The sequence below is a fragment of the Eptesicus fuscus genome, chromosome 6 (assembly GCF_027574615.1).
Source record: "Eptesicus fuscus isolate TK198812 chromosome 6, DD_ASM_mEF_20220401, whole genome shotgun sequence".
NCBI classification, from domain to species: Eukaryota; Metazoa; Chordata; class Mammalia; order Chiroptera; family Vespertilionidae; genus Eptesicus; species Eptesicus fuscus.
Genome location: NC_072478.1, coordinates 71,067,105 through 71,094,272, shown reverse-complemented (window position 1 = coordinate 71,094,272; position 27,168 = coordinate 71,067,105). Strand labels below are relative to the sequence as shown.

General features: G+C 47.9%; 1 protein-coding gene across 1 annotated transcript in view; it reads right to left on the bottom strand.

Moving 5' to 3' along the window:
• Positions 1-2,281: 2,281 nt before the first annotated feature.
• TRRAP (transformation/transcription domain associated protein) overlaps positions 2,282-27,168 on the bottom strand; it is a 124,646-nt gene continuing 99,759 nt past the window's right edge. The window contains exons 61-71 of the mRNA XM_028149310.2: positions 21,908-22,109; positions 20,517-20,681; positions 17,405-17,495; positions 16,038-16,237; positions 15,057-15,318; positions 11,462-11,687; positions 10,355-10,572; positions 7,205-7,389; positions 6,283-6,486; positions 6,001-6,195; positions 2,282-3,308 (exon numbers count right to left, since the gene is read on the bottom strand). Coding sequence (XP_028005111.1) covers positions 3,024-3,308; positions 6,001-6,195; positions 6,283-6,486; positions 7,205-7,389; positions 10,355-10,572; positions 11,462-11,687; positions 15,057-15,318; positions 16,038-16,237; positions 17,405-17,495; positions 20,517-20,681; positions 21,908-22,109 — 2,233 coding nt within the window. The 3' untranslated portion in view covers positions 2,282-3,023. The remainder of the gene's footprint in view (positions 3,309-6,000; positions 6,196-6,282; positions 6,487-7,204; positions 7,390-10,354; positions 10,573-11,461; positions 11,688-15,056; positions 15,319-16,037; positions 16,238-17,404; positions 17,496-20,516; positions 20,682-21,907; positions 22,110-27,168) is intronic.

Sequence of the window (27,168 nt, the reverse complement as noted above, 5' to 3'; positions counted from 1 at the left end):
TCTGTAGGTTCTGTTGGGAGAGCAGAACAGGGTTTAGTTGGGACTTGGTCTAGTTGTAGGAACTGGGTAAACGTGGCGTCAGCACAGGTTCTGCCCGTTTTCCTGATTCCCTGGATCGTCGAGGTCGGCCTGCAGGAAGTTCCCCCACACGTCACAGCCGTGTACGCGGGAACTGTCCGCTCCTGTGGCTGTGCAAGGCCGGCCTTGGCGGGCAGCCTGTGTCCCTGGGTCAGCGCGGGGAAGACTCCGGGGGCCGGAGGGCCTCCTGGCTCCCTCTCCTTTGCCCATGGTCCCATGGGCTGCCAGTGAAATTTGATTCAAGAAGCTTCCTCCGAGGTGGGAGCTGCTATTTCCCTAAGTGCAAATAGTTACACTGCAAATTGCTAATTTTATTAACCAATGTAACCAATTAATAAAAAATAATCAATTAAGCCCTAGCTGGTTTGGCTCAGCGGGTAGAGTGTCGGCCTGCGGATTGAAGGGTCCCAGGTTCAATTCCAATCAAGGGCACATGCCTGGGTTGTGGGCTCGATCCCCAGTTGGGAGCATGCAGGAGGCAGCCAATCAATGATTCTCTCTCATCACTGATGTTTCTCTTTCTTTCTCTCCCTCCCTTTCCCCTCTGAAATCTATCTATCTATCTATCTATCTATCTATCTATCTATCTATCTATATAATTTTTTAATCAATTAAAAATGTTATAGCCCTAGCTGGTTTTGCAGTGATTAGAGCAACAGCTCACGGACTGAAGGGTCACAGGTTTTATTCTGCTCAAGGGCATGTACCTGGGTTGCAGGCTCAATCCTGGCCCCAGCTGGGGCACCTGCAGCAGGCAGCCAATTGATGTGTCTCTCTCACGTGGATGTTTTGTCTGTCTCTCCCCCTGCTTTCCACTCTCTCTGGAAATCAATGAAGAAAATATCCTCGATGATCTTCATGTCCTTGGCCCGGCGGCCTGGCCTGGTGATGGGGTCCACTCCTTGTCCTCAGCCTTGCCTCTGCGAGCTCCGTGGCCTTGGCCCCAACCCCAACTGTTACCTTGGCTGGCCGCAACCTCTCTCCCTCTCCCTTCCTCTCCCTCTAAAATCAATCTCTAAAAACATTTTTTTTTTAAAGTTGGTTAGAGCATCGTCCTAATACACCAAGGTTGTGGGGGTTTGATGCCTGGTCAGGGCACATGTGGAAGGCAACTTATAGATGCTCCTCATATTGATATTTCTCTCTCTCCCTTCCTCTCAAAAAATGTTATATATCTCACATACCCTTGGGTAAGGATTAAAAAATAAATGTCTAGCCGAAACCGGTTTGGCTCAGTGGATAGAGCGTCAGCCTGCGGACTGAGGGGTCCCAGGTTCGATTCTGGTCGGGGGCATGTGCCTTGGTTGCGGGCACATCCCCAGTGGAAGGTGTGCAGGAGGCAGCTGATCGATGTTTCTCTCTCATCGATGTTTCTAACTCTCTATCCCTCTCCCTTCCTCTCTGTAAAAAAATCAATATTTTTAAATAAATAAAATAAAATAAAATAAATGTCTAATAACAATACTTAACCTTGAAATCTTGTTTGGAGACGCGGGCGTATACTGTGGGTAGGGTTCCCCCACAAACGAGCCCTTTTCCTGACCTTCCTCAGCCGAGGGCCCAGCTCCCAGCGACGCCGTGTTCAGGTGAGGAAGCCGAGGCTCACGGTCCCGGGGTCACTGGCTCAGCTCCCACTGCAGGTCCTCAGTCTCGCCACTCACAGACGGAGCTCAGAAGACCCCCCGGTTGGTTTTCCTAGAAACCAGTCAGTGTGCCTGGGCAGGCGTGGGCGAGCCCTTCTCACCAGTGCAGACTCGACTCCCTTGACCCAAACGCCATTCCGCAACCACCACGCTGCGCGCTCCTCCCAGAGCACGAGGCACGCGGGACCCCAGGCTCGCAAAGCCCGGGCACAGCGAGGACGGGAGGGCACAGCCGAGGCCTGGGGCACAGGGCGCTGCTGCCTGCGGCCATGTCCCCCGCCGCGCACACAGGTTACACGGCAGCAGCCTGAAGTACGGGAACAAAGCCGAGAGACCAGATTCCTGGGCACATCACCGGGCAGGACCAGCATGCCTCAGGGCCATCACAGACGTGCTGAGTGCCTGCTTCCGAGCCGGCTCCAAGCCGAGACCCCGCCCAGGAAGGACACATGGAGAGGGCCGCTCGGACCGGGACCTGCAGCCCCCAGGGCCCAGGGGAACATCCAGGCCCTGAGGAAACACCTCACAGAAACAGGCATTAACACGTAAGGGACAACACCTCCTTTTATAAAATATTTATTCTAAAAAAATCACACTGTACAAATTTAGATAGAACATTCTCAATACTCGTATTTATAAAAATGTGAACACAGACTGGAGCTAACAAACTTCTGTTGCTGCTTCTTTTTAAATTAGGAAGAAGTGATTTCTTTTCAGGTACAATGATAGTAAGTGTCTAGCAGACATTCAAAGAGCTGGCCGACAGAAAGCTGAAGTCACCTGCCGGCTGCCCCGGGGGACGAGGCTCGGTGAGCCTCCCGTGCTGGCCACGCAGCATGGAAGTTTGTGCTTGGGTGAAACCAGCAGGATTTGTTCATAATTCCTGTTTCTCTAACCAAGCGGGTTTCTGTACAGTGTTACAAAGGTCTGTACAGAGCACGAGCTCCTGTCGGTGTGACTTCTGAGAGTTAAAAAGGACGTTCCGGAACTGTTTCCTACAGTTCGGTCTGTCCGCCCGCAGACGGAGGGGGCGAGGCATTCACAAACCCCAGGCCAGGGAGTCCTGGTTTCTGACAGGTATTTTAAAAGCTTCGAGTTTCAGCTCCAGCACTGAGTGGCCTCACCCCCATGGCTCAGCTCCCTCTGCACTGACTTCACCCTCTTTCTCACGCCAGCGAGCAGGGAAACGCTGTACCGCGGGAGCCCGAGGACCCAACGTCCGGTGGACGCGGCAGAGGCGGCGCGGGAGGCGGTGCGGGAGTCTGAGAGGCGGCCTTCACCTCCAGGGCGGGAATGGCCGTGTCACAGCCAGGGGTGCCAGGCGGGGTCCATGCGGCACAGGTTGTCCAGGCTGTTGGCGGCGGCCACCAGGGTGTTCACTTTGCTCTCCCCGCCTTCGAACTGGGCGAGGTTGTGCAGGCGGGTCATGATGGCGGTGACAGCTTTCTGGACCAGGGAGACCAGCTGCTGACTGTCCATGTTCTCTGGCTGCCCGGCGGCCGAGAGAGGAGAAGAGGTGTCCTCCTGTGTCTTTTTGTGCCAAGCAATGATCTCGTCCCGAAGCACCGTTTTCAGGATGCCGTCCACCTGTGCGGAGAGAGAGAGAAACGCTCACGTTCAAGCAACAATGACCAGAGGGGCAGCTTCCCACCGAGAGCCGGCTGGGCCCGGCGGGCCTGCCTCCCAGGGGCGGCGAGGAGTCCGCAAGGGCTGGGCTCGGCCAGCGCTGGCTTTCCGCCGCAAGTGTGGTCAGAGCAAGCCTGGTGGCCGCCCGGGGCGTCTGGGCTGAAGAAAGAGGCGCGGGAAGGAGGAGCTCTGCCACGGGATGGAGCCACTGGAACTGGTCCGCAGGGAAGGAGCGCGAAAGAACGGAGTGGTGTCTGGGGTGCGTATGGCAGGAGGGAGAGGGAGTGCCTGGGGCGAGGGGCTGGAGAGGGCAGGAAACCAGAGGCAGGACTTCGGTACTGAGATCACCAAGGAACGACAGAAGGCAATTCAAGAGAGGGACTGACCACGAAGCTTGCACCTCTTCATGAGCTGAGTATCCAACCATAACCACTGTCACAGTCAAAAGAATGCAGAGCGCCCAGGACCGTTCAAAAGTAACTTCACACTAACACGTTGATGGTTTTATCCCACGGTATTAGGCGCTAAGAGCATGTGTTTTAGAAGAGATTCCCATACAGAAGGGTCTGTTTAGCTTACTGTAAAGGCATTCACTACATTTAGGCTGTGGAGACATTTTGGCCCCGAGTTTGGAGAAGGCCCAATTTCTTCCCACCTACACCAGCACAGCCTACGCACTGAGCAGCGTGTGGGTTACTCCAAGCTGTCACAGGCCCTTAAAACAGGGAGCACCTTACTGCCAATAAAGTAACAAGCAGCAAGTGCTGGCAAGGATGTGTTCTGTTGGTGGGATTGCAAACTGGTGCAGCCACTGTCGAAAATAGTATGGAGTTTCCTGAAAACATAACAGATCTACCATATGATCTAACAATTCCATTTCTGGGTATTTATCCGAAGAAATCCAAAACACTAATTCAAAAGTATATATGCACCATTGCATGTCCATATGCATATATACATGGTCACTGCAGCATTATTTACAATAAGCCAGATATGGATGCAGCCCAAGTGCCATCGATAGACAAGTGGGTAAACAAGTCGTGGTGCATATATACAGTGGAATATTAGCCACAAAAAAGAACAAGATCTTGCCATGTGCGAGAACATGGATGGACCTAGAGTGTATTATGCTAAGTGAAATACGTCAGACAGAGAAAGACAAACACCACAGGATTTCACTTACATGTGGAATCTAAAAAACAAACAAAACAGAAACTAACGGATACCAAGGACAAACAGATCACGGCCAGATGGAATCGGGCTGAGGGGCTGGTGGAAAAGGTGACGAGATTAAGTAGCACAGACGGGCAGTTACACAATGGCCACAGGGATGTGCAGTCCAGCGTAAGGGATATAGCCGGTAATAGTGTAAGAACTGTGTACGGTGCAAGGTGGGTACAGGCTGATGGGGTGATCGCTTCGTGGGTTATAGAAATGTCTAACCACTATGCTGTACACCTGAAACTCACATAACATTGTCACTTGTAATTGAAAAACAAATTTAAAAATAAATGAGAGCCTTCTTCCTTTCTAGAGGTTTCAAACTGAATGCCATTCTAAGGAGTTCCCTACACGGGTTTCCAGAAGTACAGCCTTTCTGTCTACCCCGAACTCCACATCTCCAGCCCTAAAGCACAAAAGGCTAACAGTGAACTGCTGTTCGCTGCATCAGAGTACCAACTCCTCACCAAGAAGAAACCGAAAGGCCATTTATATTTATTCATGTTCATAACAGTTCACCACGACATCCCAAAAGAGCCTTCCACACGTCGGGTATGTGCAACTGCACATCAGAAAGAGCCACACGTGTCTATATGTTAAGTCCTTGTTCACAATTAAGAGCTTATTCAATAGCTTAAAAGCTGTTCTCAGTAAATGTTTTGGAAAAGCAATTAAGAGTCTGAAGCCTCCTCTAGGCACAAACGGCTTATCTGAAAAAAAAGGAAGAAAAGGAAAAAAGAGATGGCTCGTCTCAGAAGTTAAAAAAACAGAAAAAGTAAACTGTGTTCTGTCCTCCACTGTGAAGAGACAGGTCCGCCCCTGACTATGACCTCTGATCTGACATGCCAGTCACCTTCCCTGGCCTCAGTTTCCCCACCTGCACAATTGCTGGGAGTACATGACGACAATCCATCAGGACCACCAGTGCAGTGCCAGGAGCCGAGACAGTGCCCGGGGATGGCAGACGTGCTGTCCGGCCACCGCGGAGAGCTGTCACACACCGCACGTGGCCAAGGGCATCCTGCCACAGCTCCTATCACGGGGGGTTTACAACGGGGCTCACGTGCCGCATTCGTTCAGGCCCATCTCCACCGCCCTAGTAAGACAGGCCCACCCTACAGAAAACACATCCGCTCTGTCAGAGGAAGAAGGTTTGCAAAGCGAGAAACAGAGGCAGCTATCAAATGGAGGAAGCCACACCGACAAGCAGTGGTAACAGTGGGGGAGGTCACCCAGTAAAGGCTCCAGGTTCCTCAACATCCTAACACCTCTTTCTAAAGCCCTTTTCCGAGTGCAGAAGCTTTCCCTGTACAGCAGCAAACGCTCTACTGGCTCAGCTCTCTCCTCACGAGCAGGCCAGCACGTCCTGGGAGGTCGCAATGTGTACTGTGTGAGCCCAGCCTGGGCTTTTCGCAGACAACCCATGACCTACCTTAAAGTTTGGTTGAGCAAAGCACCGGGCAACAGCAATCATGGAGGCGGTCAAGGGGCCAGAGACGCCGATGGTGGTCAGAAATTCAGAAATATTGGGCGTGAGGCGAAAAGGAACAGGACGGTTGGCATCTAGGTCTCCAGTCGCGTCATTTATATCAAATCGGAAGTAGGCAACGTTCAGTTTGCCAGTGTCCTACATTTCAGAAGGAGGCATTTTAGAACTTAAACAGCAGAATGCAGACGTCTAAAGGAGAGGGTCTGGCTATTCACACCAAACTACCTGAGCGATCTGTAACATCTCGGGGTTGAGCCGATTTAAATGCAAGACGAACTCCGCGAAGCCAATCAGCGCGAGCTGGATGGTGAGCATCTTCCGGAACGTCCAGTAGTCGGTGGCGTTGGGGAAGGTGTGCAGAGCCCACTCCTTCAGCATGCTGCGCGGCACCATGTTACTCTGCACTTCCTTGAGGATGTCTCGAAGGACCTGAAATGACATGTCACTCCATGACTCTCCATCCAACTCACTTATTCTTTTCCTCAAAAGGAAAACTCAAATTGTAACTGCTTACGTGGCACCAACAGAGCTAATTCAGTCAACAAATAACAGGTGCAGGGTCCTCTGACTGCACGGGGAGAGGCCCAGATCGGGCGGTTTCCCTCCAGGGACCCACCTGTGCTCTCAGGACCACGGGGCTGTCTAAGTAAAGCCCTCGTGCAGGAGGTGCTCCTGGGCTTGCCGCTTCCTGTGCGTCAGGAAGCACGTACAGCACAGAGTGCGTCACTAACGCCCCGGCAGCACCCTGATAAACACGCACATCGCTGAGATGAGGTTTGGCTGCCATGAGTTTGCAGTAAAGTTATTTTTAAAATTCTAATTCCTGAGCTGTTTTGTAAGTGCAGATAAAGGATTAGGAACCTCTGCAAGGTTGAAACTTACCTTTTTCCTGTTATAACCACCAATCTGCAGCAAATGTCACTCAGTGGTCCTCTCGTTTCTACCAACTCACAAGTCCAAAGCGGAACCTCTCACCCACCCCCCAACACACACATGCACACACACACAATGCTCACTCACTCTCTCACATACACACACACGTGCGCGCGCACACTGCTTTTCGGAGCACACTTGTCGTGGAAGCAGAAAGCAGCCGTTTCTGAGGCCTCGGGGAGCAGCTCGAACGCCTGACTGTCCTGATTAGTACCTGGTGGCTGGCCTGCGTACCACGCGCCTGCACCGTGGCCAGTCTGTCATAGTAGCGCGAGATGGGGTTGTCATGCTCGATGCCCTTCTTGGCACAGCGCTGCTTGTAGATCTCCACGAGGGAAAGAGAAGAGGGGTTGTCTTCCACGAGGCGCATCTGTGGAGACACCGCCACAACTCGTGGAACTGAGGAGAAAGGGGAGAGAAATGGGACAGCTGAGAGAGAATCACCACAGGTCTGCACTCGCTTCAGCCTCGGATGTCCTGGGAGCAGAGGTGACTCAGCCTGTCCTGAGCAGAGGAAGTGGGTGTGGGGCAAATGGGCAAAGCTGGAAGAACGCTGAGCACACACCACGTACTGATGTAGCACACGTGGCACAGAGCTCCATCTACTGGTGACGGAGCCTGAGCTGCCATTACCGTGTTAAAGACACAGATGGACAGAAATGCTTTAGAAGGCAATCTTGAAAAACCATAAAGAGCCCAGCTGATCTACAAGCATCGACCTATGAACCAGGAGGTCACGGTTTGATTCCCAGTCAGGGCACATGCCTGGGTTGCAGGCTCAATCCCCAGTGTGAGGTGTGCAGGAGGCAGCTGATCAGTGATTCTCTCTCATCACTGATGTTTCTCCCTCTCCCTCTCCCTGAAATCCATAAAAAACATGTATTAAAAAAGAGAGAAAAGAAACAATAAAGAGACTCTGCCAAATGCGCTGGTGCTCTGAGCAGCCAAGAGCAGCTGTGAGCCTGCGCCCATCTCCAGGCCCATGACCCCCTGCCCGTGGGCCATCTCCAGGCCCGTGACCCCCTGCCCGTGGACCATCTCCAGGCCCGTGATCCCCTGCCCGTGGGCCATCTCCAGCCCTGTGACCCCCTGCCCGTGGACCATCTCCAGGCCCGTGACCCCCTGCCCGTGGGCCATCTCCAGGCCCGTGACCCCCTGCCCGTGGACCATCTCCAGGCCCGTGATCCCCTGCCCATGGGCCATCTCCAGGCCCGTGACCCCCTGCCCGTGGACCATCTCCAGGCCCGTGATCCCCTGCCCGTGGGCCATCTCCAGGCTCGTGACCCCCTGCCCGTGGACCATCTCCAGCCCTGTGACCCCCTGCCCGTGGACTATCTCCAGGCCCGTGAGCCCCTGCCCGTGGACCATCTCCAGGCCCGTGATCCCCTGCCCGTGGGCCATCTCCAGCCCTGTGACCCCCTGCCTGTGGGCCATCTCCAGGCCCATGACCCCCTGCCTGTGGACCATCTCCAGGCCCGTGATCCCCTGCCCGTGGGCCATCTCCAGCCCTGTGACCCCCTGCCCGTGGACCATCTGCAGGCCTGTGACCCCCACCCGTGGATGCCAGCGTGGTGACACAGGTGTTCTGGCTGCTAATGAGCACAGTCATTTCGGTCTAACATTAGATAAACCACAGCTTCTGGTTTGCTTCCACGGCTTCAATCCATAAAGAAATCCAAAGGATCCCAGGGCGTGTATATATGTATGTAAATGTGTGTGTGTGTGTGTGTGTGTGTGTACATACACACACACACACACACACACATTTACACACACACACACACACACACACACACACACACACATATATATTAGAGGCCCGGTGCATGAAATTCGTGCACTGTGGGGGAGGGGGGTCCTCAGCCTGGCCTGCGCCCTCTTGCAGTCTGGGACCCCTTGGGTGGGGATCGGGACTAAGCCGATGGGCGGACATCCCTCTCACAGTCTGCGACCCCTTGCTCCTTACTGCCTGCCTGCAGCAGAGGCAGGAGAGGCTCCCACCACCACCACTGCGCTGGCCAGCCATGAGCCTGGCTTCTGGCTGAGTGGCACTCCCCTGTGGGAGCGCACTGACCACCAGGGGGCAGCTCCTGCATTGAGTGCCTGCCCCCTGGTGGTCAGTGCGTGTCATGGCAACCAATCATTCTGCCAGTTGTTCTGCCATTCAGTCGATTTGCATATTAGGGTTTTATTATATAGGATGTGGGCTGGCATTTGATGGTAGTCAAGAGTTTGTATCTTTGGTCCTGGCTGGTGTGCTCCGTGGTTAGGGCACCGGCCTGTGCACCAAAGGGTACAGGTTCGATTCCTGGTCAAGGGCATGTACCTGGGTTGCAGGTGTGATCCCCAGCCCTGGTTGCAGCACTTGCAGGAAGCAACCAATCAATGTGTCTCTCTAACATTGATGCCTCTCTCTCTCTCTTATCCTCTTTCTACCTCCCAGCAACTGTCTCTCTAAAAATCAATGCAAAAAAATCCTCAGGTGAAGATTAAAAAAAAAAAAAAAGTTTGTATCTTTGGAAGAAGGAAAGAGCAATCTATTACCCACAGCTGGGATCAACACTACGATCACATTACACCCGTGTCAACGTGCACACAGCTTTCCACAGACTTGCTTTTTAATCTACTTTTTATTTGGGGCTATATTATATTTAAAGGTAAGAGGTTTAAGGTCAAATTGGGTTAGATCACACCTTAGCTATCAGAAGAAAGTTCCATGTACTATGTACTGCGATGGGCTCCTAGCCTTGGATTTAATACTAAAATGATTTGACAATGGCTTTCTTCTCTGCGTGGGATGGCAGGTGTCTCACCTGTTCCCATTACAGACAGAAACAGGTCCCTCATGACCCACCCAGGACACCTCAGTTACAGAAAGACCTCACTCAGATGCTGCCACCTGACCAAGATCCCTGCCACCCGACTTTCCGAGTCTTGTGTTTCACTCGCTGAAGGCAAGCTCGGGCCGTGCCCACGTGCTGCAGCGAGTGGCCCAGGAGTTCAGAGGCCTCACTTCTCAATGAAGTGTGCTGGTAACAGACCCATAACAAGCCCTCCACTCAGCCCAGGTTTCACCAGAGCATGGGGGCTCCTGGGGGATTCAAGATGGCAGGGGGCACAGATGTAGCACCTCCATTCCCAAACACTTCTCAGAGAACCCATCGTGCAGTGAGGAGCCTAAAGGCTGGGGGTGGGGGCTTCTCCAGGAGCAGGGGCCCTGCCCTGTCGAGGGACCGGCTCCTCCTTGCAAGGCCTGCCCTCTTGGCGTAGCTCAGCGCTCCCTCAGTGCTGACACGGCGCACGGGAAAGCCCTGAAGGCTGGCTAACGTGCACTGCTAGGCGTCCCCAGGTGCGGCCCTCCTACCTGTGAAAAATAAGTGCCTCTTTGTGGTTTCCTTTCTCTTCTCTAAGCAGGGGTTCAGCAGGCGAAGCAGCTGCAGCACGCGCTCCTCCCTGCGCGACTCTGTCAGGCAGGCGTCGTTCATGACCAGGTACGGGTAGATCTTTCCGTTGTGCCCGCGGATGTACAGCCTCCTGGCTGCGGTGTTGTGCTTCTGCACAATTTCCACCCTGGGCATAAACCTACCGGAACAAACAAACGCCCTCAGTCTCAATTTCCAATCCTTTTCTTGGAAAAGGCACTGGTAGGAATTGTCAGGGCAATTAAGACCACGTAGTTACCATGTTTGTTCACTTACACCCCACCCTTGTTCTGACAAGGTATAAAGCGTGCAATTATATCACAAAAGGAGGGAGAAACCACGGCAGAGGGAAAACAAAAAGCAGAAAGATGAAGCTGGAGTTTCAAAAGAATCAAACCAGGGGTCCAACTCCAGGAGCTACCCGTGGGTCGCCTGTCTGGCCCGGAGCACGGCAGCGGCCCAGGGGGAGGGCCCAGCTCCCGCCTCTGGGAGACGGACGGTCCTGCCTGGCACGCGCGGGTGCCCCGAGGAGCAAGCCAGGGACGGACACACCCTGCCCTCACCTCCTCACCGTGGGCCTCAGCCACTGATACAGGTCAGAGAGGAGGCGCGGGCCAGGGCCCAGGCAGGTCTGGGGAAAGGAAGACTGATTCTGACGTGTGGAAAGCAGAGCTCTGTGTCTGAGTTAGAAATAAAAGGAAGCTCCTGACTATTTGTTAAGGGAGCCTCTTCACAGAACTCTTTACGTTTCAATGAGATGCAACGCTCTCCCTACATTCCACAGCGTCTGGTTCTGTTTGAACACTGTGCTCTACGTGTGAACAAAGGCACGGGAGCTTCATTTTGTCAAGTTCTATGGGGAGTCGGGAAAGGTTCTTTGGAAGCAAATACAAACTTGACTCAAACAAGACCCTGAAGCCGTCCGTCACCCTTTCAGGGCTGGTCACTGAAACCCTAGGGCGGCTTGTTCTCTGAGCGCGGCGCCAGGCCTGCCTGCAGGCCTGTGTGCAGGGGATGTGCCACGATCGAGCCAGGCCACGCTCACTCACCGAGCAATCTTGATATAATAGTGCGTCGGCTTCGGCATCAGGAACTCCCCTGGGATTTCCACTTCAGCTGTCTGTGCAGAGAAATTGCTCAAAAACCGACACTTTTCTTCTATGAGGAAGAATTTTGGAAGTTGCTTGGTTTTGGCCTCCAGAATTTTGATCCACTTTTTCAATTTAGAAATGAGGTTATGAAGCTTCATGGATCCTGGAACACTGAAGTCAAAATCTTCAAGATAAAACATGAATAAGCATTGTCAGTCATCGGGCTCTTCCACTTCATCTCCAAGCCACTGCTCAAGCGCCTCCCAGCTGGACAGTGTGCGCCAAGCCCTAGAAGCCCTCTTGCTCTTCATCATGGAAACTGGGGCCTGAGACACAGCGAAGCCCTTGGTGTGGCCGGCTCTCCAGTGCCACACGGACCTCACCCCAATCATGACCTGTCCTCTTCAGGAAGGATGGGGGGCCCTGCATAAACGTCTCAGCACTGAGCCCCCACCACCACTAAAAGGGGCCGGAAGCCCACCTGCCACCTCCAGAGGTGACCTCCGAGAGCAAGCATTGTGAGGGAACACAGGTACCAGGCGGGCCCGGAGGAGACTGAGTTATACATCAGCTCCTCAGAAGGAACTAAGACAAGAAATCAAAATGACAAAAATGGAAAACATGCACTTTTCTTGTAAGTACCGCGCGCTAACCGATTGCGCCACTGGAGCTCCGAAAACATGCACTTTTCACTTAAGCAAAAACCCTCTGGTTCTCAGCGTTTATTAAGACTCAATAATAAAAGGTCCATTAAGTGGAAAGTCCTTCTTTAAAATAAACCTCATTTCCCACCCAGATTAGCACCAGTGGTGGAGGGGGTTCTTGACACCCTAACTTGCCAGAGCCCAAAGGTCAGGAAAGCCCGATTTCTGCTGGAAACGGGTCTGTGAGAGCCACAGGGAGGCACTGTCCTCGTGCTGACAAGACCGATTGATCCTGAGGCCAAACGAGACGGCTGTGTGACGGCAGAGGCACCTTCACACACAAGCTGAAGGCAGCGAGGGCACCAAGTGTCTCCAAGCCTCTTCCAAGCCCTCTTCTGCACTCTCCTCTGCCCAGAGCTAGGTCATGTGGGGTGAGCAGGGCAGGCTGCCCTGGAAGGCACAGGCCCTGCCCAGACTCCTGCCCCCTCTTCTCACTGCCTTGATGGGGGCAGATCCTCCCACCAACTCCACAAAGACCACCCCCACCCGCCACCCGCCCCCTTCTCCAGGCTCTACAGAAGGACTGCAGCTAAATGCAGAGAAAATGGCTGAGGGGTCAACACTATGAATTTGGAAGCAGAAACCGGTGAAGGCCTGATCAACACCGACTGGGGAGACACCAGGAAGGGAGGGTGTAGCCGTCCAAGTGGTACCCCTTAAGCCACACCCACCTCCTCCCCCCATCCCCACCGCCTGGCCACCACTAATCCATTCTCCACCTCTATGAAATATTTGTAACTAATATAATACTAAACAAGAACCACGCAGTAGGTATCCTTTTGATCTTGGCTTTTGCACTCAGTATTATTTTCTTTAAGATTCATCCAAGTTGCTACGTGTTAAGCCCTTTTTGTTTACTTCCTATGAGGATGAAAGTGCCACACTCATCCATCCTTTCTCCGTCGAGGGGCATGTGGGTAGTTCCCAGTCTCGGGCTATTACAAACAGAGTGGCTATGAACATTCACGTACAATCGCCTTACAGACGAACACAGCGCTGGAACAGAGACGGTCTTCCCGGCGCAATGAGCAGAGCGACCGGAGGACTCTGTACCAGGGCCGGACACTCACTGCAGTTAAGGTGGCTCAGAGCCTGACAGCCTCCTTTCAAGTTCCAGTTTGTGTCTTCTTTCCCCCCGCCCCCCAAATCCAGAAGATTTGTCCCACTTCAAATCTTTGTTTCAGACTGCAATTGATTTCATCATCTATTTAAGATGAAGACATGCTGAGTTATTACCTCTTTTAGAAAAATAGGATAGCTCCCATAAAACTCTAACCTGAAACCCTTCCTTTCCCAGGGAAGGATGACAGACCACACGTCACATGGACTTTACAAAGAGAAAATCTAAGATGATGAGAGCACTTCAGTGTAAAAGCTCTGAGAGGGCATGACTCTTATTTTTCAAAGAGCACTTTCCTCAAGGGGTTGGTTCTTCAGAGGAAGCCTCTCAACCGTATGCCCAGCTCACACCTCAAGAGCAGGACACCGGCCCAGGGCTGCCGGGACGATGATGGGACACACGCTGGGCTTCAGATGGGCTTCAGGTCAGTCCTGCCTACAACTGCACGTATCTTCGCAATGAGTGGGGTAAATATTTCCTTTTCTATCACTGCAACCTACTTTACAGATATACATGATTTAACTAGGCTCTCTCAGATATAAGTCTTTTAAAAAGATACTTAAATATCTAAAAAATGTGAACCACTTATTCTATGGTTTAACATATCAATGAAGAAAGAATTTTTTGTTGTTGTTAATCCTCACCCAAGAATATTTTTTCCATTGATTTTTAGAGAGAGTGGAAGGGAGGAGAGAGAAAAAAAACATCAATGCGGGAAAGACACATTGATTGGTTGCCTCCCGAACGTGCTCCGACTGGGCCAGGGATCAAACCTTCAATCCAGGTATGTGCCCTTGACTGAGAATCAAATGCACAACCCTTCAGGGCACAGCCAATGCTCTAACCACTGAGCAACACTTGAAGGACAAGAAAGAATACTTTAAAGATGGTTACAAAAGCAATAATGAAGCTGAAATGTTTCTTTTGACGTTGGGAAATTTTACCAGGCAAGTCTTGTTTTCGTGTGACAATCACTCATGGGTTGACACTCAGGGCTTACAAACCTGCAGAAGTTCCTCAGGCTCAAGTCTGGGACCTGGTGCTCCCGCGGGAGAGAGCCTACCCCAGACGAGTGGGAGGGAGGCAGAGCAAGGACTGGGAATGAATGCTCTGAGATCCAGGGGACACATACCTGCACGTGCTGGGGGACGAGGACCCCAATCTGACCGATGGAGACAGGCTAAGGGAGGTTGGACATTTACCTCAGATCACGCAGAACACAGTGGAGCCAGGACTCATGCTCCCACAGGTCTGGGAAAATGCATGAACCTGAACCAGGGACAAGTAACAAAAACACAACCTCCCTGTCACTGTGCCACCAGAATCCTACCAGTGTGAACTTTACTTGTCACCCCGAGCCCTGCACCTTTGAGTCTCACTGTTGAGTTTTCCCACCAAGACCAAGTGGAGGGAGGGATCGAGGAGCAGAAGGGTCTGCCTGAAGCCACCCTACTGCTAACCCCAGAGGTGGAGCCTGGTGCTCTGGCTCCAAACCACAACCCTTCACTGGAAAGAAGGACATGTAGTTGCAGGCTGGTGAGCCTTAAGGTTTTCTTGTGATGAGTCTAAACATAGTATAACCAGCTCGCCCAGTACAGTGACAAGACAATTAATGAAAAATGAACAGATAAAAAATAAAGTGAATGAATGCAATCACCTTCCATGCTAAAGCCAAGGAAGAGCAGTGCGTGGCACGTTCCCAGTGTAGGAAGAACAAAGTGAGACTCACCGGTTGTGAACTGGCCCTTCAGCTTCTGGAAGACAGGGTCCTGCGCAGTGGCCTGCGCCCGCCTGGCGAGAGACTCGGAGGCCGCGCTGGAGAACATGGTGGAGACGTTGGAGACGTTCTCCAGGCCCACCCCGAACGTGCTCACCAGCTTCTTGACGAAGTTCAGGGTGTGGGGGGTAATTTTGGCATCGGACACCGCTCCGCTTTTCTCAAATGCGACAGAGTAACATTTTGCCAGGCCCTGTTGGAGCTGCCTGAGAACCTAGTGGAAAGAGACCAAACACCATTCACAAAAGAGAGCTCTTGGTTCGAGCCGCTATGCCACCACCGCCAGGGCGATTTTGGTGGCAGAGTCGGTGTAAAATCATGTGCTCCACACCGTGAGCTGTGTTTTAACAATGCAGGGAAAGTGTCCTGAACATTAAAAAAACAACCACCCACTTTTTGAGTCTGTGCATCGCCTTCAGCTGACTAACCGTGGGAAAACCTTATTCGGATGCTCAGTGTCAATGCTGCATGTCTATGTGTGCCCACAAAAGGACAGTGTGATAACAACTAGAAAAGTATCTGGGCAATAAAGGCTGATTATTTTATCATCAGTATACAAACACCACTGAGGGGGTGGCCCGCTGCTGAAAGGTCATGGAAGGACCCACTCCTGCCTCTGGGGATTACAGCGGGCAGTTACCTACACACCGCTCCTGCTCGCACCCGCCACTGCTGCCTGGCCAATCCATGGCATGAAGTGACTGAGCTCATATGAATGAGCCAAGTAAGCACTGTAAGGGCAGAATGATTTTCTCAATTTCACCCTCATTTGAAATCTCTTCAAATATTTAAGGCCACACTAGTGCACAGACATTAACTCTGCCAACTCTATCGCTCAACTCAACAGACAGACACCGTGACCAGGCAGCTAACTGACCATCACGTGGCCACAAAAGCATGTGGAACGACAGTCTTGAGATCACATGCACATACCTCTTCGTGCCAGTTTTCTCGGAACCAGACCATCTGATCGACGATGCCTTCCAGGGAAGACAGAAGGGTTGGGTGCAGTTCCCGCTGCATGTGCATGATTCGGCTGCAGCGCCACATGGGTGCTGTTGCTCTTATGGGCCCTGGATCTGATGCAGAATGGGACTGGTTACCCACTGAACTTGGCTGCTGCTGTCCAGAATCTGAGAGCAACACACACAACGCCAATGTCAGCGCAAAACTGACCGATGCTAGAGCTTGGTGCTCTAGAGGACCCACCGGCCAAAGGAACACTGGTTCCTGCCGATGCTGACACACGTGAGACGGTTTCCCCAGGACTATGTGGGAGGACGCCCCGGTTCTCAGGAGAGGTGCTCTGAGGGACTCGGCCCAGAGAATGTGACTGTCTACAACCTGGCTTCAACCGGCTCAGCAGTGTGTCCATGCTGGTAAGAAAGCCAACTGGCAGCATGCTGGCTGGGGAATCTGTGAGGCCGCACAAGTGTGCACTGTACTCCCTCTCTTAACTTGACTCTAAGTATAAACATTTCTGTTTACAATACATGTCTTGTACTGTAGCTCAAGAGTAGTTAACAAGCAAGTCTACATTCTTCACCTAGGAAAGCCAAACCACATGTAAAATGATATTTTTGAAAAATATAATCACTTGCTATATGAGAAATGTTGTTAAAACCCATGAGCCCCATTTACCTAAGCTTCAGCTCACTTAGAATAAAAACATCTTAATTTTCAAATGACCAACACATGAATCTACCTAGGTGGACCCAGGAGGTCAGGGCGGAAGTGTGCTGTGCAACCTCCTAACCCACCAGCTCACTGGCAGGCGATGCTGCTGAGAAAGACTCTGGTCTCGTAGCACGAATGTCTGGGTATTAAAAATATTGTGAAGCAAATGATCCTTTAATTGTTTATAAAGCACCATGCTTAGTGGGCAACTGGAACCATCAAATAAGTTATTTCTTTATATACAGGAACTACTCAATATAGATTTAAAATCTTATAGTAACTAATATTTACACTGCTTACCAGGATGTAGTTATACTAATTAGGTAAGTTATTTGTAATTACCTATAGCTAAAAATTTCATATATGATTTCTACTTAGGGGTCAAATCACTCAGGTAAATGGATACCCAATTACATTATGGCAAAGAAGAGCCATAATTTCACACAAGAGGATCAGGCTCTGCCTTCTGGTCCCAAAATATTCTCTCTCTCACTGGCTAAAGACTGGCCCACATGCTAGGAAGTCCACTGTGGGGCAGGCGTGTGTCCACAGCAGACTGGATGGGAAAGCCCCATGGAACAAGCCCTCCGCAGCCTGGCCAGCTGGCCCCGCCCGAGACATACCACTCTTGTAGCGTTCCCGCTGCTCTATTTTCAGAGTCAGGTACAGGGTCCGGATGGGAAAGTAGACTGCCTGGGGGTACACTCGTCCGACCTGCTCAGAGACAGGGAGTAATGAAGAACACTGCTCACTGTTCTTCTGGATGAAGACACTTTGTATCAAAATAACTGATGTAAACCATAAATGGGTGGCTGGTCTACATTTGGACCAAGGAAGCAAATACTGCACCACTGACCTAATAGATGAAGCCAGATTAAATAGCAGGTAAAACATCCAGTTTAGCTTTAAAGACCCAAGAAAGATCAACATAGTGTATGCATTTCAGCAGTCCTACATGGGGACCATTAATGACACAGAAACCATACTTTCACTTGATTCAGTAAATCTCAGGAAGGCAAAATGCATAAGTCCCCGAATCTCATTCAGGCAACCAAAGGAAAACACAAAAAGACACCAAACAGTCTTCTATTTGGCACAGTTCACTGGGAACTGTGAAATGATTCTAGCTGACAATTAGGCTTATCGGTGAATACTAGTAACTTTACTCTGTGTAACTGCAGCAAGGAGATTTAAACTTTTCTATTTACAGTAAGAAAAGCCAGTTTTACCAAATTGGGGTTACAGGGCTCCTTCAAAGGGCTGAGCAGATATTATCTCACTCCGGCACCGCCCCGGGGTGGTTTGGCTAGTGTACATTAAGAGATGTTCAATGAATGACAGTACACATAGACTGAATCTATCCTGAGATACATCCCCAAGCAAAACGCCCGTTTCCAAAAACACAGCTACCTCCTCTCAAGGAAAAAATAAAACCTTTTCTGGGTAAAAAACAGATGATGCACCACATGTTTTTAAAAAGCAAAGTAAACTGACAAAATGATGAGTGGTGTGTTCCTAAGTGCTTGGTGACGATGCTCCTCATTCATGAAAAGTTACATGACTATAATTTTAGAAGAGGAAGCACAAAGGTACTACATTCCAGACTGAGGTATCTTTAAGTTTCTACTGTTTGGGTCCTTCCCCTAATGTTTTCTCAGGACATGAACATTTTGGAACAATCCTACCTAATAATAGACAAATATGCAAATTGACCTACCTTCGCTATGCCCGCGATTGGCCAGGAGGCACGGGGGCGGGACTCAGGGTGGCCGGGGTGGCCGACTGGGCCGGCGGAACGCTGAGCTCGCGTCGCCAGCGGCGGCTCGAGCTCAGCGTCTGCGCCATGGCTGTGCTGCGGCACAGAAGGGGCCTCTGGGGCAGCGAGCTCATGTCCCACCGCAGACCATCAAAAGCGTGGGAGCTGGGTGCCTGTCCACTCAGGCACCAGGCCTTTCAGAAGCCTCCGACACGCTGGAGGCTTCTGAAAGGCCTGGTGCACCAGCGATCCAAAGCAAAAGCGTGGGAGCTGGGTGCCTGTCCACTCAGGCACCAGGCCTTTCAGAAGCCTTCGCCGCGCCGGAGGCTTCTGAAAGGCCTGGTGCACTAGCGGACAGGCACCCAGCTCCCCTGTGATCGAAAGCGAAAGCGTGTAGGGGACCCTACACATGCATGATTCAATCATGCACTGGGCCTCTAGTTCTTAAATAATGGTCATGAAAGCCATCTGCCCGATGCCCTGTCACCAACCTCAGTGCACCCAACTTTAATTCTCTAACAGCCACAGCCAAACAACTCCACCAAGGCCAACAACCTCCACATGCATGGGAGAGTTTTATTCTGAAGGGAAGCTCTGAAGACCTCCTGGCACAGACAGGAAATCGGTTATAAAATAGCAATCAGACACACATTTCACTGTGACCAGCTCTCAGAGTACTCACTAGTAATCTTACATTTTAAGAGAATGGTTATTTCACAGTGGAGCCTTAGCTCTTGAATTTAATTTGTCCTGAAGGCTATTTGAGAAGCAATATGTTCGAAAATGGAATCATTTTTTCCCATTAGAAATGTAAATTGAATTAATTTGTTCCAGAGTCCCAAATGATTCCCTACCTTAACCTTTCTTATATACAGTACATGTCTAATGTACTGTTTAATCTATAAACACTTCTTTTCTTAGATTTACAGAACCACTCCTACTATCCTTAAACCACTTTTGGCACTCATTACAGGGGTGTCTTTCAGAAAGTCAGCATGCAGCATCTTTGCTTTTTCACATATCACTGCCTGTGAAATGCCATCACCTGCTTATCTACTTTTCATTTATCCAAATCAACCAGTTTTTCTACCTCTTCAACTGCCTGTGATCATTGTTTCTGTCACACCTTTAGCAACATTAGCACTTTTGATGGCCTATATATGTTTTAAAATTGTGCTAATCATCCATTTCTAGCAACAAAAGCAAAATATATATACGTATATATGTATATAGCACAACTTCCTGGGATGTTTAAGCGGTAAACTGACTCGCATTCTCTCCTTTGCTTGTGGCCTGAGAGATAATTTTTGTCATGCTGATGTATCAGCAAGAAAGGGTTGTCAGGCCCTAACCGGTTTGGCTCAGTGGATAGAGCATTGGCCTGCGGACTCAAGGGTCCCAGGTTGGATTCCGGTCAAGGGCATGTACCTTGGTTGCGGGCACATACCCAGTAGGGAGTGTGCAGGAGGCAGCTGATGGATGTTTCTCTCTCATCGATGTTTCTAACTCTCTATCCCTCTCCCTTCCTCTCTGTAAAAAATCAATAAAATATATTTTAAAAAATGGGGGGTTGTCAGGTTGAGAACTGAAGTTGTGTTCAATAACCAAGACACTTTTTCCATGAACAACTTGGTCAAGAACTGAACTGTTCAAGATGGGAGATATTCAAGAACCAAGGTTTGACTGTATTTGCATCTTATGTGGCAACATGTTCAAGCAAAGAAATTACCACTTTAATACAGCAATGCTATAGCAGATTATTTCATTTCAACCCTGATATATTCTTCAATCACACTTAATTATGTTTTATTTATTATTATTTTTATTTATTTATTAAAGTGATAGCTAGATGTGTACATGTTCCCATCTCGTTGACTTATTTCCCATGCTTTGAGCATGCACATTTTCTTTCTGGAAAAAAAGAATGTGAAACAAAGACAATTTTTTTTGTGTGAACAAAGACACCTTGTTATTCTGACCTGGCTAATGAGGTTCAAAAGCAGCTTTCCTTCTGAGCCAACCAGGCAGGTGAGCAGCTGCGGGATCCAGGCCAGCCACTGGATGGGTGGCACACCAATGCAGTACTTGTCGACGGCATCTGCCAAAGTGTTTTTATCATCATCGAAACTTAAAAGCCACAGCACCTAGGGTAGAAGGAAAAATTCTAGAGTTGAATAAAAATTCTGAGGCCTTTAAAGTGACTTTTTCCCAGCATTAAAATATCATATAGAGTCATTTTACTGGAAATATATCCACCAAAGGGCCAACAATATTGCTAAACTTAACAGATAAATAAGACCAAAAATTAAAATAAAGTTTTCTGTTTAGATTTAGCTTTACTGCCAATTATTAATTGAGCCAATCAACTAGCTGGTGGTGGCCAGTGACCCTAAGGTGGATGGTGAGGGCTTGCTACCCTGCTAACTCACACCCGTGATCGCACCAATACAAACTGGACTTTTGCTAAAAATCTCAGAGGAACACCACCCTAGCATCAGGTAGGCCACAGGTTGGCAGCCCCGTGTCCAAGGATGTCTGAAACAATGACATCTAGAAATAAGCAAATTTGGAGTCAGATATTTAGGTAGTTTCTTTGCCTCATGGAGTTGGTTTGTTTCTATAGTAGGGTGGAACTACTATGTGCTGATGTACCTTCCACATTTTGGCATCACCTTAAGGAATTCTAAAAAAGTCCAAACCTTAACAAACAAAACAGGAAAGAAAAATACTTATTCTTAAGTTTTCTGCAAGAATTAATTCTGGGCTGTATTTATACGTTTTGTGGCAGGGATGAGGGATGAGAGGGAGCAACACTAAAGGACTCTCAAGCTGATGACCATCACTGGGCACATGTCAAATTGCCAATCCTGTGCCCAGCGCTGAGGCAACAGAGGATGAGAATGCCTGCAACCAGGACCTCACCTTATAGTGTGCACAGAAGCCACGGGACTCACATGACCTGCGACTAGAGCTGACAGGCTCTATGAACATGTGCACTGTCCCTGCAGGCGAGAGAGCAGAATCTAACAGGTATCTAGCAGGTAAGTTTTCCTTGCAGACCCTTCATCAGTCTGCAGGAACCTCTGTCCAGTGTGAAATCCCACAGTGGACACTGAACTTGAGACCTAAGACCCAGACTCCAGGCTCGGTTTTGCTGCATAAGTGTCCTGGGATCCCGAGTATGTCCAGGCCTCAGTTTTCTCATCTTTAAAACTGACACAGGAAAAGTACTTTGAAGAGTGATAAAAATGGAGAATTAAGGCATGAAATAAGCCTCTCACCCAGCATGAATTGGAAGTAGCTGAATTGTCATCCAAACTTGAAGGCTACCAGATTGATCTTTGGTCAAAGCTAATTCTGTTGGCCTCACCTTGGCTAAGTATTTCCTTGATTTGCTCTCGTTCTGATGCCGGCATGCATGCAGGTAACAGGTAATGGCTGACACTCCAAGATGCAGCTGCCGCTCCTTCACAAAGATGTTCTCCAGGTAATCGCCCCACATGGCCCAAGCCTTCACCAGCACATCATGCATCTGCACAGCTGCAGAAAAGGCTTTGTTTGCTTCCTCAGATCTGTGAGGACACAAATCACAACATTAATTTGGTCTTCTTCTCAGGTGAACGTCACAGAAAAAAATCAACCATTTAAAAGTGAACAACGATTCAGTGGCATTTAGTACAGTCACGCACTTTGCATATACAGGTCGTGCAGCTACCACCTCTATGTATGTAGTGCCAAAATGTTTTCATCATCCCAGAAGAAAACCCTTAGCCATTAAGCAACCTCTGGGGACCACCTATCTGCCTACTGTCTCTATATAGATTTACCAATTCTCTTCATATTTCATGTTAAGGGAATCACACATTATGTGTCTGACTTTTCACTTGGCATAGAGTGAATGTATGAGTACTTTATTCCTTTTTATTACTAAACACTATTCCACTACCTGTATATGCCACATTTTGTTTATCCATTCACTTGAGGTGTTTTAACATTCTAGCTACTTTAATAGTGCTGTGAACATTCGTGAATAAGTACCTATGTGAGAACTCATTTTCAATTATTTTGGGTAATATACCAAGGAGTGGAACTGCTCCTATGTTTAATCCTATGTTTAATTTTTTGAGGAACTGCCAAAGTGTTTTCCATAGTGGCTGCACCATGTTAGTATCAAACCAACAATGTACAAGACATCAAAGAGAACTACGCATCCATATCCCTTATTAATACAGATGCAAATATCCTCAACAAAATATTAGCAAGCCAAATTCAAAAGCATATTTAAAGATTATGCACAGTGACCAAGTGGGATTTACCAGCAATGCAAGGAGTGATTCAATATACTAAAATCAATCCATTATACTACACCACACTGTCTCAGTTGATCAAGAAAAAGCATTTGACAAAATGCAACACCTTTTCATGATAAAAATACTCAACAAACTAGGAATAGAAGGAAACTATCTTAATATGATGAAGGTCATATATGAGAAACCCACAGTTAATATCATACTCAATGCTGGACAATAAAAGGTTTTCCTCTGAGAACTGGAACAAGACAAGGATGTCCATTTTCACCACTTCTACTTCAACTTAGTGCTGGAATTCTTAGCCAGAGCAAACAGGCATGAAAATGATTGGCAAGGAAAATGCTAACTATCTCTATTTGCAGATTACATGACCTTATATACAGAAAAACCTAAAGAAGTCAGAAAAGAACTATTACAGCAAATATATTCAGCAATGTTGAAAAATACAAGATCAATATTTAAAATCCAGTTGTATTTCTATACCTTAGCAATGGACAATATAAAAATAAAATTAAGAAAGCATTTTATACCATCAAAAGGAATAAAATATTTAAGAATAAAATTAACATAAGAAATGTAGGACTTGCCCTAACTGGTTTGGCTCAGTGGATAGAGTGTCGGCCTGTGGACTGAAGGGTCCCAGGTTCGATTCCGGTCAAGGGCATGTACCTTGGTTGCGGGCACATCCCCAGTGGGGAGTGTGCAGGAGGCAGCTGATGGATGTTTCTCTCTCATCGATGTTTCCAACTCTCTATCCCTCTCCCTTCCTCTCTGTAAAAAAATCAATTAAAAAAATATATTAAAAAAAAAAAAGAAGAAATGTAGGACTTGTACTAGGTGTGTCAGTTAATAATGCAGATTTTTTCAATAGATGGAGTTACACATACGTTGATATATATGCAATTTGATATGTATGCTATTTTGTTGTATTGACAGCAAGATTCAAAACTTCATATATCAAATTTGCTGAAGGTGTTAACATCATAGATATTTTTACGCTTAAAAATGTTGAATTTCGTGCCAATAAAAGAGTACTTGCGGGAAGTTTTAATTCATTACTTCATTTTGAAGAAAAAGTTATCGTATACTTCGGGAAGCTTATGGTGAACATGCTCCATCTCAAGATACTTGTGAACGCTGGTTTAAACGCTTTAAAAGTGATGATTTTGATGTGAAAGACAAAGAACGTCCAGGTCAACCAAAAAAGTTTGAAGACCAACAATGACAAGCATTATTGGATGAAGATGCGTGTCAAACTCAAAAACAACGTTGAGAAAGATTAAACATTGCTCAGCAAACAAGTTCCGATCATTTACAAGCAATGGGAAAGATTTTACAGGAAGGAAAATGGGTGCCACATCAACTGAACGAAAGACAAATGGAGAACCGAAAAGTCATCAGTAAAATGTTGCTTCAACGGCACAAAAGTCCTTTATTTATCGAATTGTGACTGGCGATGAAAAGTGGATTTATTTTGAGAATCCCAAATGAACAAAATCATGGGTTGATCCAGGTCAACCATCAATATCGACTGCAAGGCCAAATTGCTTCAGAAAGAAGACAATGCTCTGCGTTTGGTGGGATCAGGAGGGTGTGGTGTATTATGAGCTTCTAAAACCAGGTGAAATCGTTAATACTGATTGCTACCGACAACAAATAATCAATTTGAACCATGCTTTGATCGTGAAACAGCCAGAATGTGCCAGAAAACACGGCAAAGTAATTTTTCTTCATGATGATGCACCATCACACACTTCAAAACCAGTTAAAGACAGATTAAAAGATCTTGCCTGGGAAGTATTAACCCACCCGCTGAATTCACCAGACCTTGCTCCTTCAGATTACCACTTGTTCTGATCAATGGCACATGCACTTTCTGAGCAGCACTTCAAAACATACGAAGAAGTGGAAAATTGGGTCTCTGAATGGTTTGCCTCAAAACAAGAAAAGTTCTATTGGAACAGTATCCACAAATTACCTGAAAGATGGGGGAAATATGTAGCTAGCAATGGACATTACTTTGAATAAAGCACTTTTGATGTTTCTCTTGAAATTATCGTGTTTTCTTTGATTACAAAATCCGCATTATTAACCCATACACCTAGTACATTGAAAACTATAAAATACGAGAGGCCTGGTGCACGAAATTCGTGCATTCGGGGGGATCCCTCAGTCCGGCCTGCGCTCTGTCGCAGTCCAGGAGCCCTCGGGGGATGTCCGACTGATGGCTTAGGCCCGCTCCCTGTCAGTCAGACATCCTTAGCGCTGCCGCAGAGAGGGGAGAGGCTCCCGCCACCGCCACTGCGTTCACCAGCTGTGAGCCCAGCAGGGGACAGCTCCTGCATTGAGTGCTTGCCCCCTGGTGGTCAGTGCACGTCATAGCGACTGGTTGTTCCACCATTCAGTCGATTTGCATATTAGCCTTTTATTATATAGGATTGTTAAACGAAACTAAAGATGACCTAAGTAAATGAATCCTGTGTTCATGAATTGGAGATTTAATACTGTTACAGTGGCAATACTGCCTCCCCCCAAAATTAATCTATAGATTCAGCACAATCCCTGTCATAATTTCAACTGCCTCTTTTTGCAAAAATACATAACCTAAAAATATGGAAATGTAAGGGACCCCAAAAAGCCAAAACAATCTTGAAAAATAACAAACTGAGAGAATGCTTCCCAACTTCAAAATTTACTGCAAAGCAGCAGCAATCAAGGCAGTGTGATACTAGTGTAAGGGTGAAATACACACCAATGGAACAGAACTGTGTCCAGAAATAAACCTATACATTTCTGATTAACTGATTCAGAGTTAAGGCCATTCAATAGTGGGAAAGAACAGTCTTCTCAACAAATGGTGCTGGGAACAACATAATATACACATGCAAAAGAATGAATTTTGGACAACTACCCTCATGCCATATTAAAAATTAACTCAAAATGGATTAAAGAGATAAATGTAGGAGCTAAACCTATAAAACTCTTAGAAGAAACCATGGGAGTAAATGCACATGACCTTGGGTTAGGCAATGGTGTCTTAGATATGAAACCAAAAGTACAGGCAACAACAAAAACAAAAATTTGATAAATTGGATTCATCAAAATGATAAACTTTGTGCATTAAGGACACTATCAAACAAGTAAAAAGATCGCTTATACAATGTGAGAAAATATCTGCAAATGATGCATTTGAAGGAAACATATCCAGACATGTAATAATTACAACTGGACAATAAGTCAAATACACAAATAAAAAATGGCAAAGTAACTGAATAGATATTTGTATAGAAAAAGATATATAAATGGCATAGAAGCACCGAAAAGATGCTAAACATCCTTAGTCATTAGAAAAATGCAAAGCAACCATAATGAGATTCCACTTTATACTCACTGGGATAGCCATAATCAGAAAAATGGAAAACAAGTGCTGGCAAGGAGGTGGAGAAACTGGAAACACAGACTATCCTGGTGGGAATTAAAATGGAGCACCTACTGTAGAAAACTGGCAGTTTCTCAAAAAGATAAAGAAGTACTGCCCTGGCCAGTGTTTCTCAGTGTTTAGAGTGTTGGCCCATGCACCAAAGCGTTGTGGGTTCGATTCCCAGTTAAGGGCATGTACCTGGGTTGCAGGTTCGATCCCCCACCCTGGTTGAGGTACATGCAGGAAGCAACCACTCAATGTATCTCTCTCACACTGATGTTTCTCTTTCTGTCCCTCTCTCTTCTACTCTCTCTAAAACTTAATGGAAAAAAATATCTTCAGGTGAGGATTAACGAAAAAAAAAAAAGATAAAAAAATACCATGTAACCCATCAACTCCACTCCTGAGTATATACCCAAGAAAACTGGAAACATGCTCATACAAAATCTTTTACATGAATGCTCACAACAGCATTCCTCCTAATAGGTGAATAGAGGAAACAACCCAAATGTCAACTGTTGAATGAATAAATAAAATGTAGGAATATACAACAAAACAGTATTCAGCCATGAAAAGGAACAAAGCACTGACACATGCTATAACATGAATGAATCTTGAAAACATGTGAAAAGGCCAGAGTCAAAAGGTCACATTATATATTATTCTATTTATATGAAATGTTGACAATCATAGAGACAGAAAGTAGATTAATGGTTGTCAGAGGACAAAGGAAGAGAGTGCTAACAGGTATGTGGTTTCATGAGAATTTAAAACATATTTTAAGAGGATAAAACCCTTTTATCTTGACAAAATCACCTTTGTTTAAAAACTAGAGGCCCGGTGCACAAAATCTGTGCTCAGGGGTGGGGGTGGGGAAGGGGGTCCCTCAGCCTGGCCTGC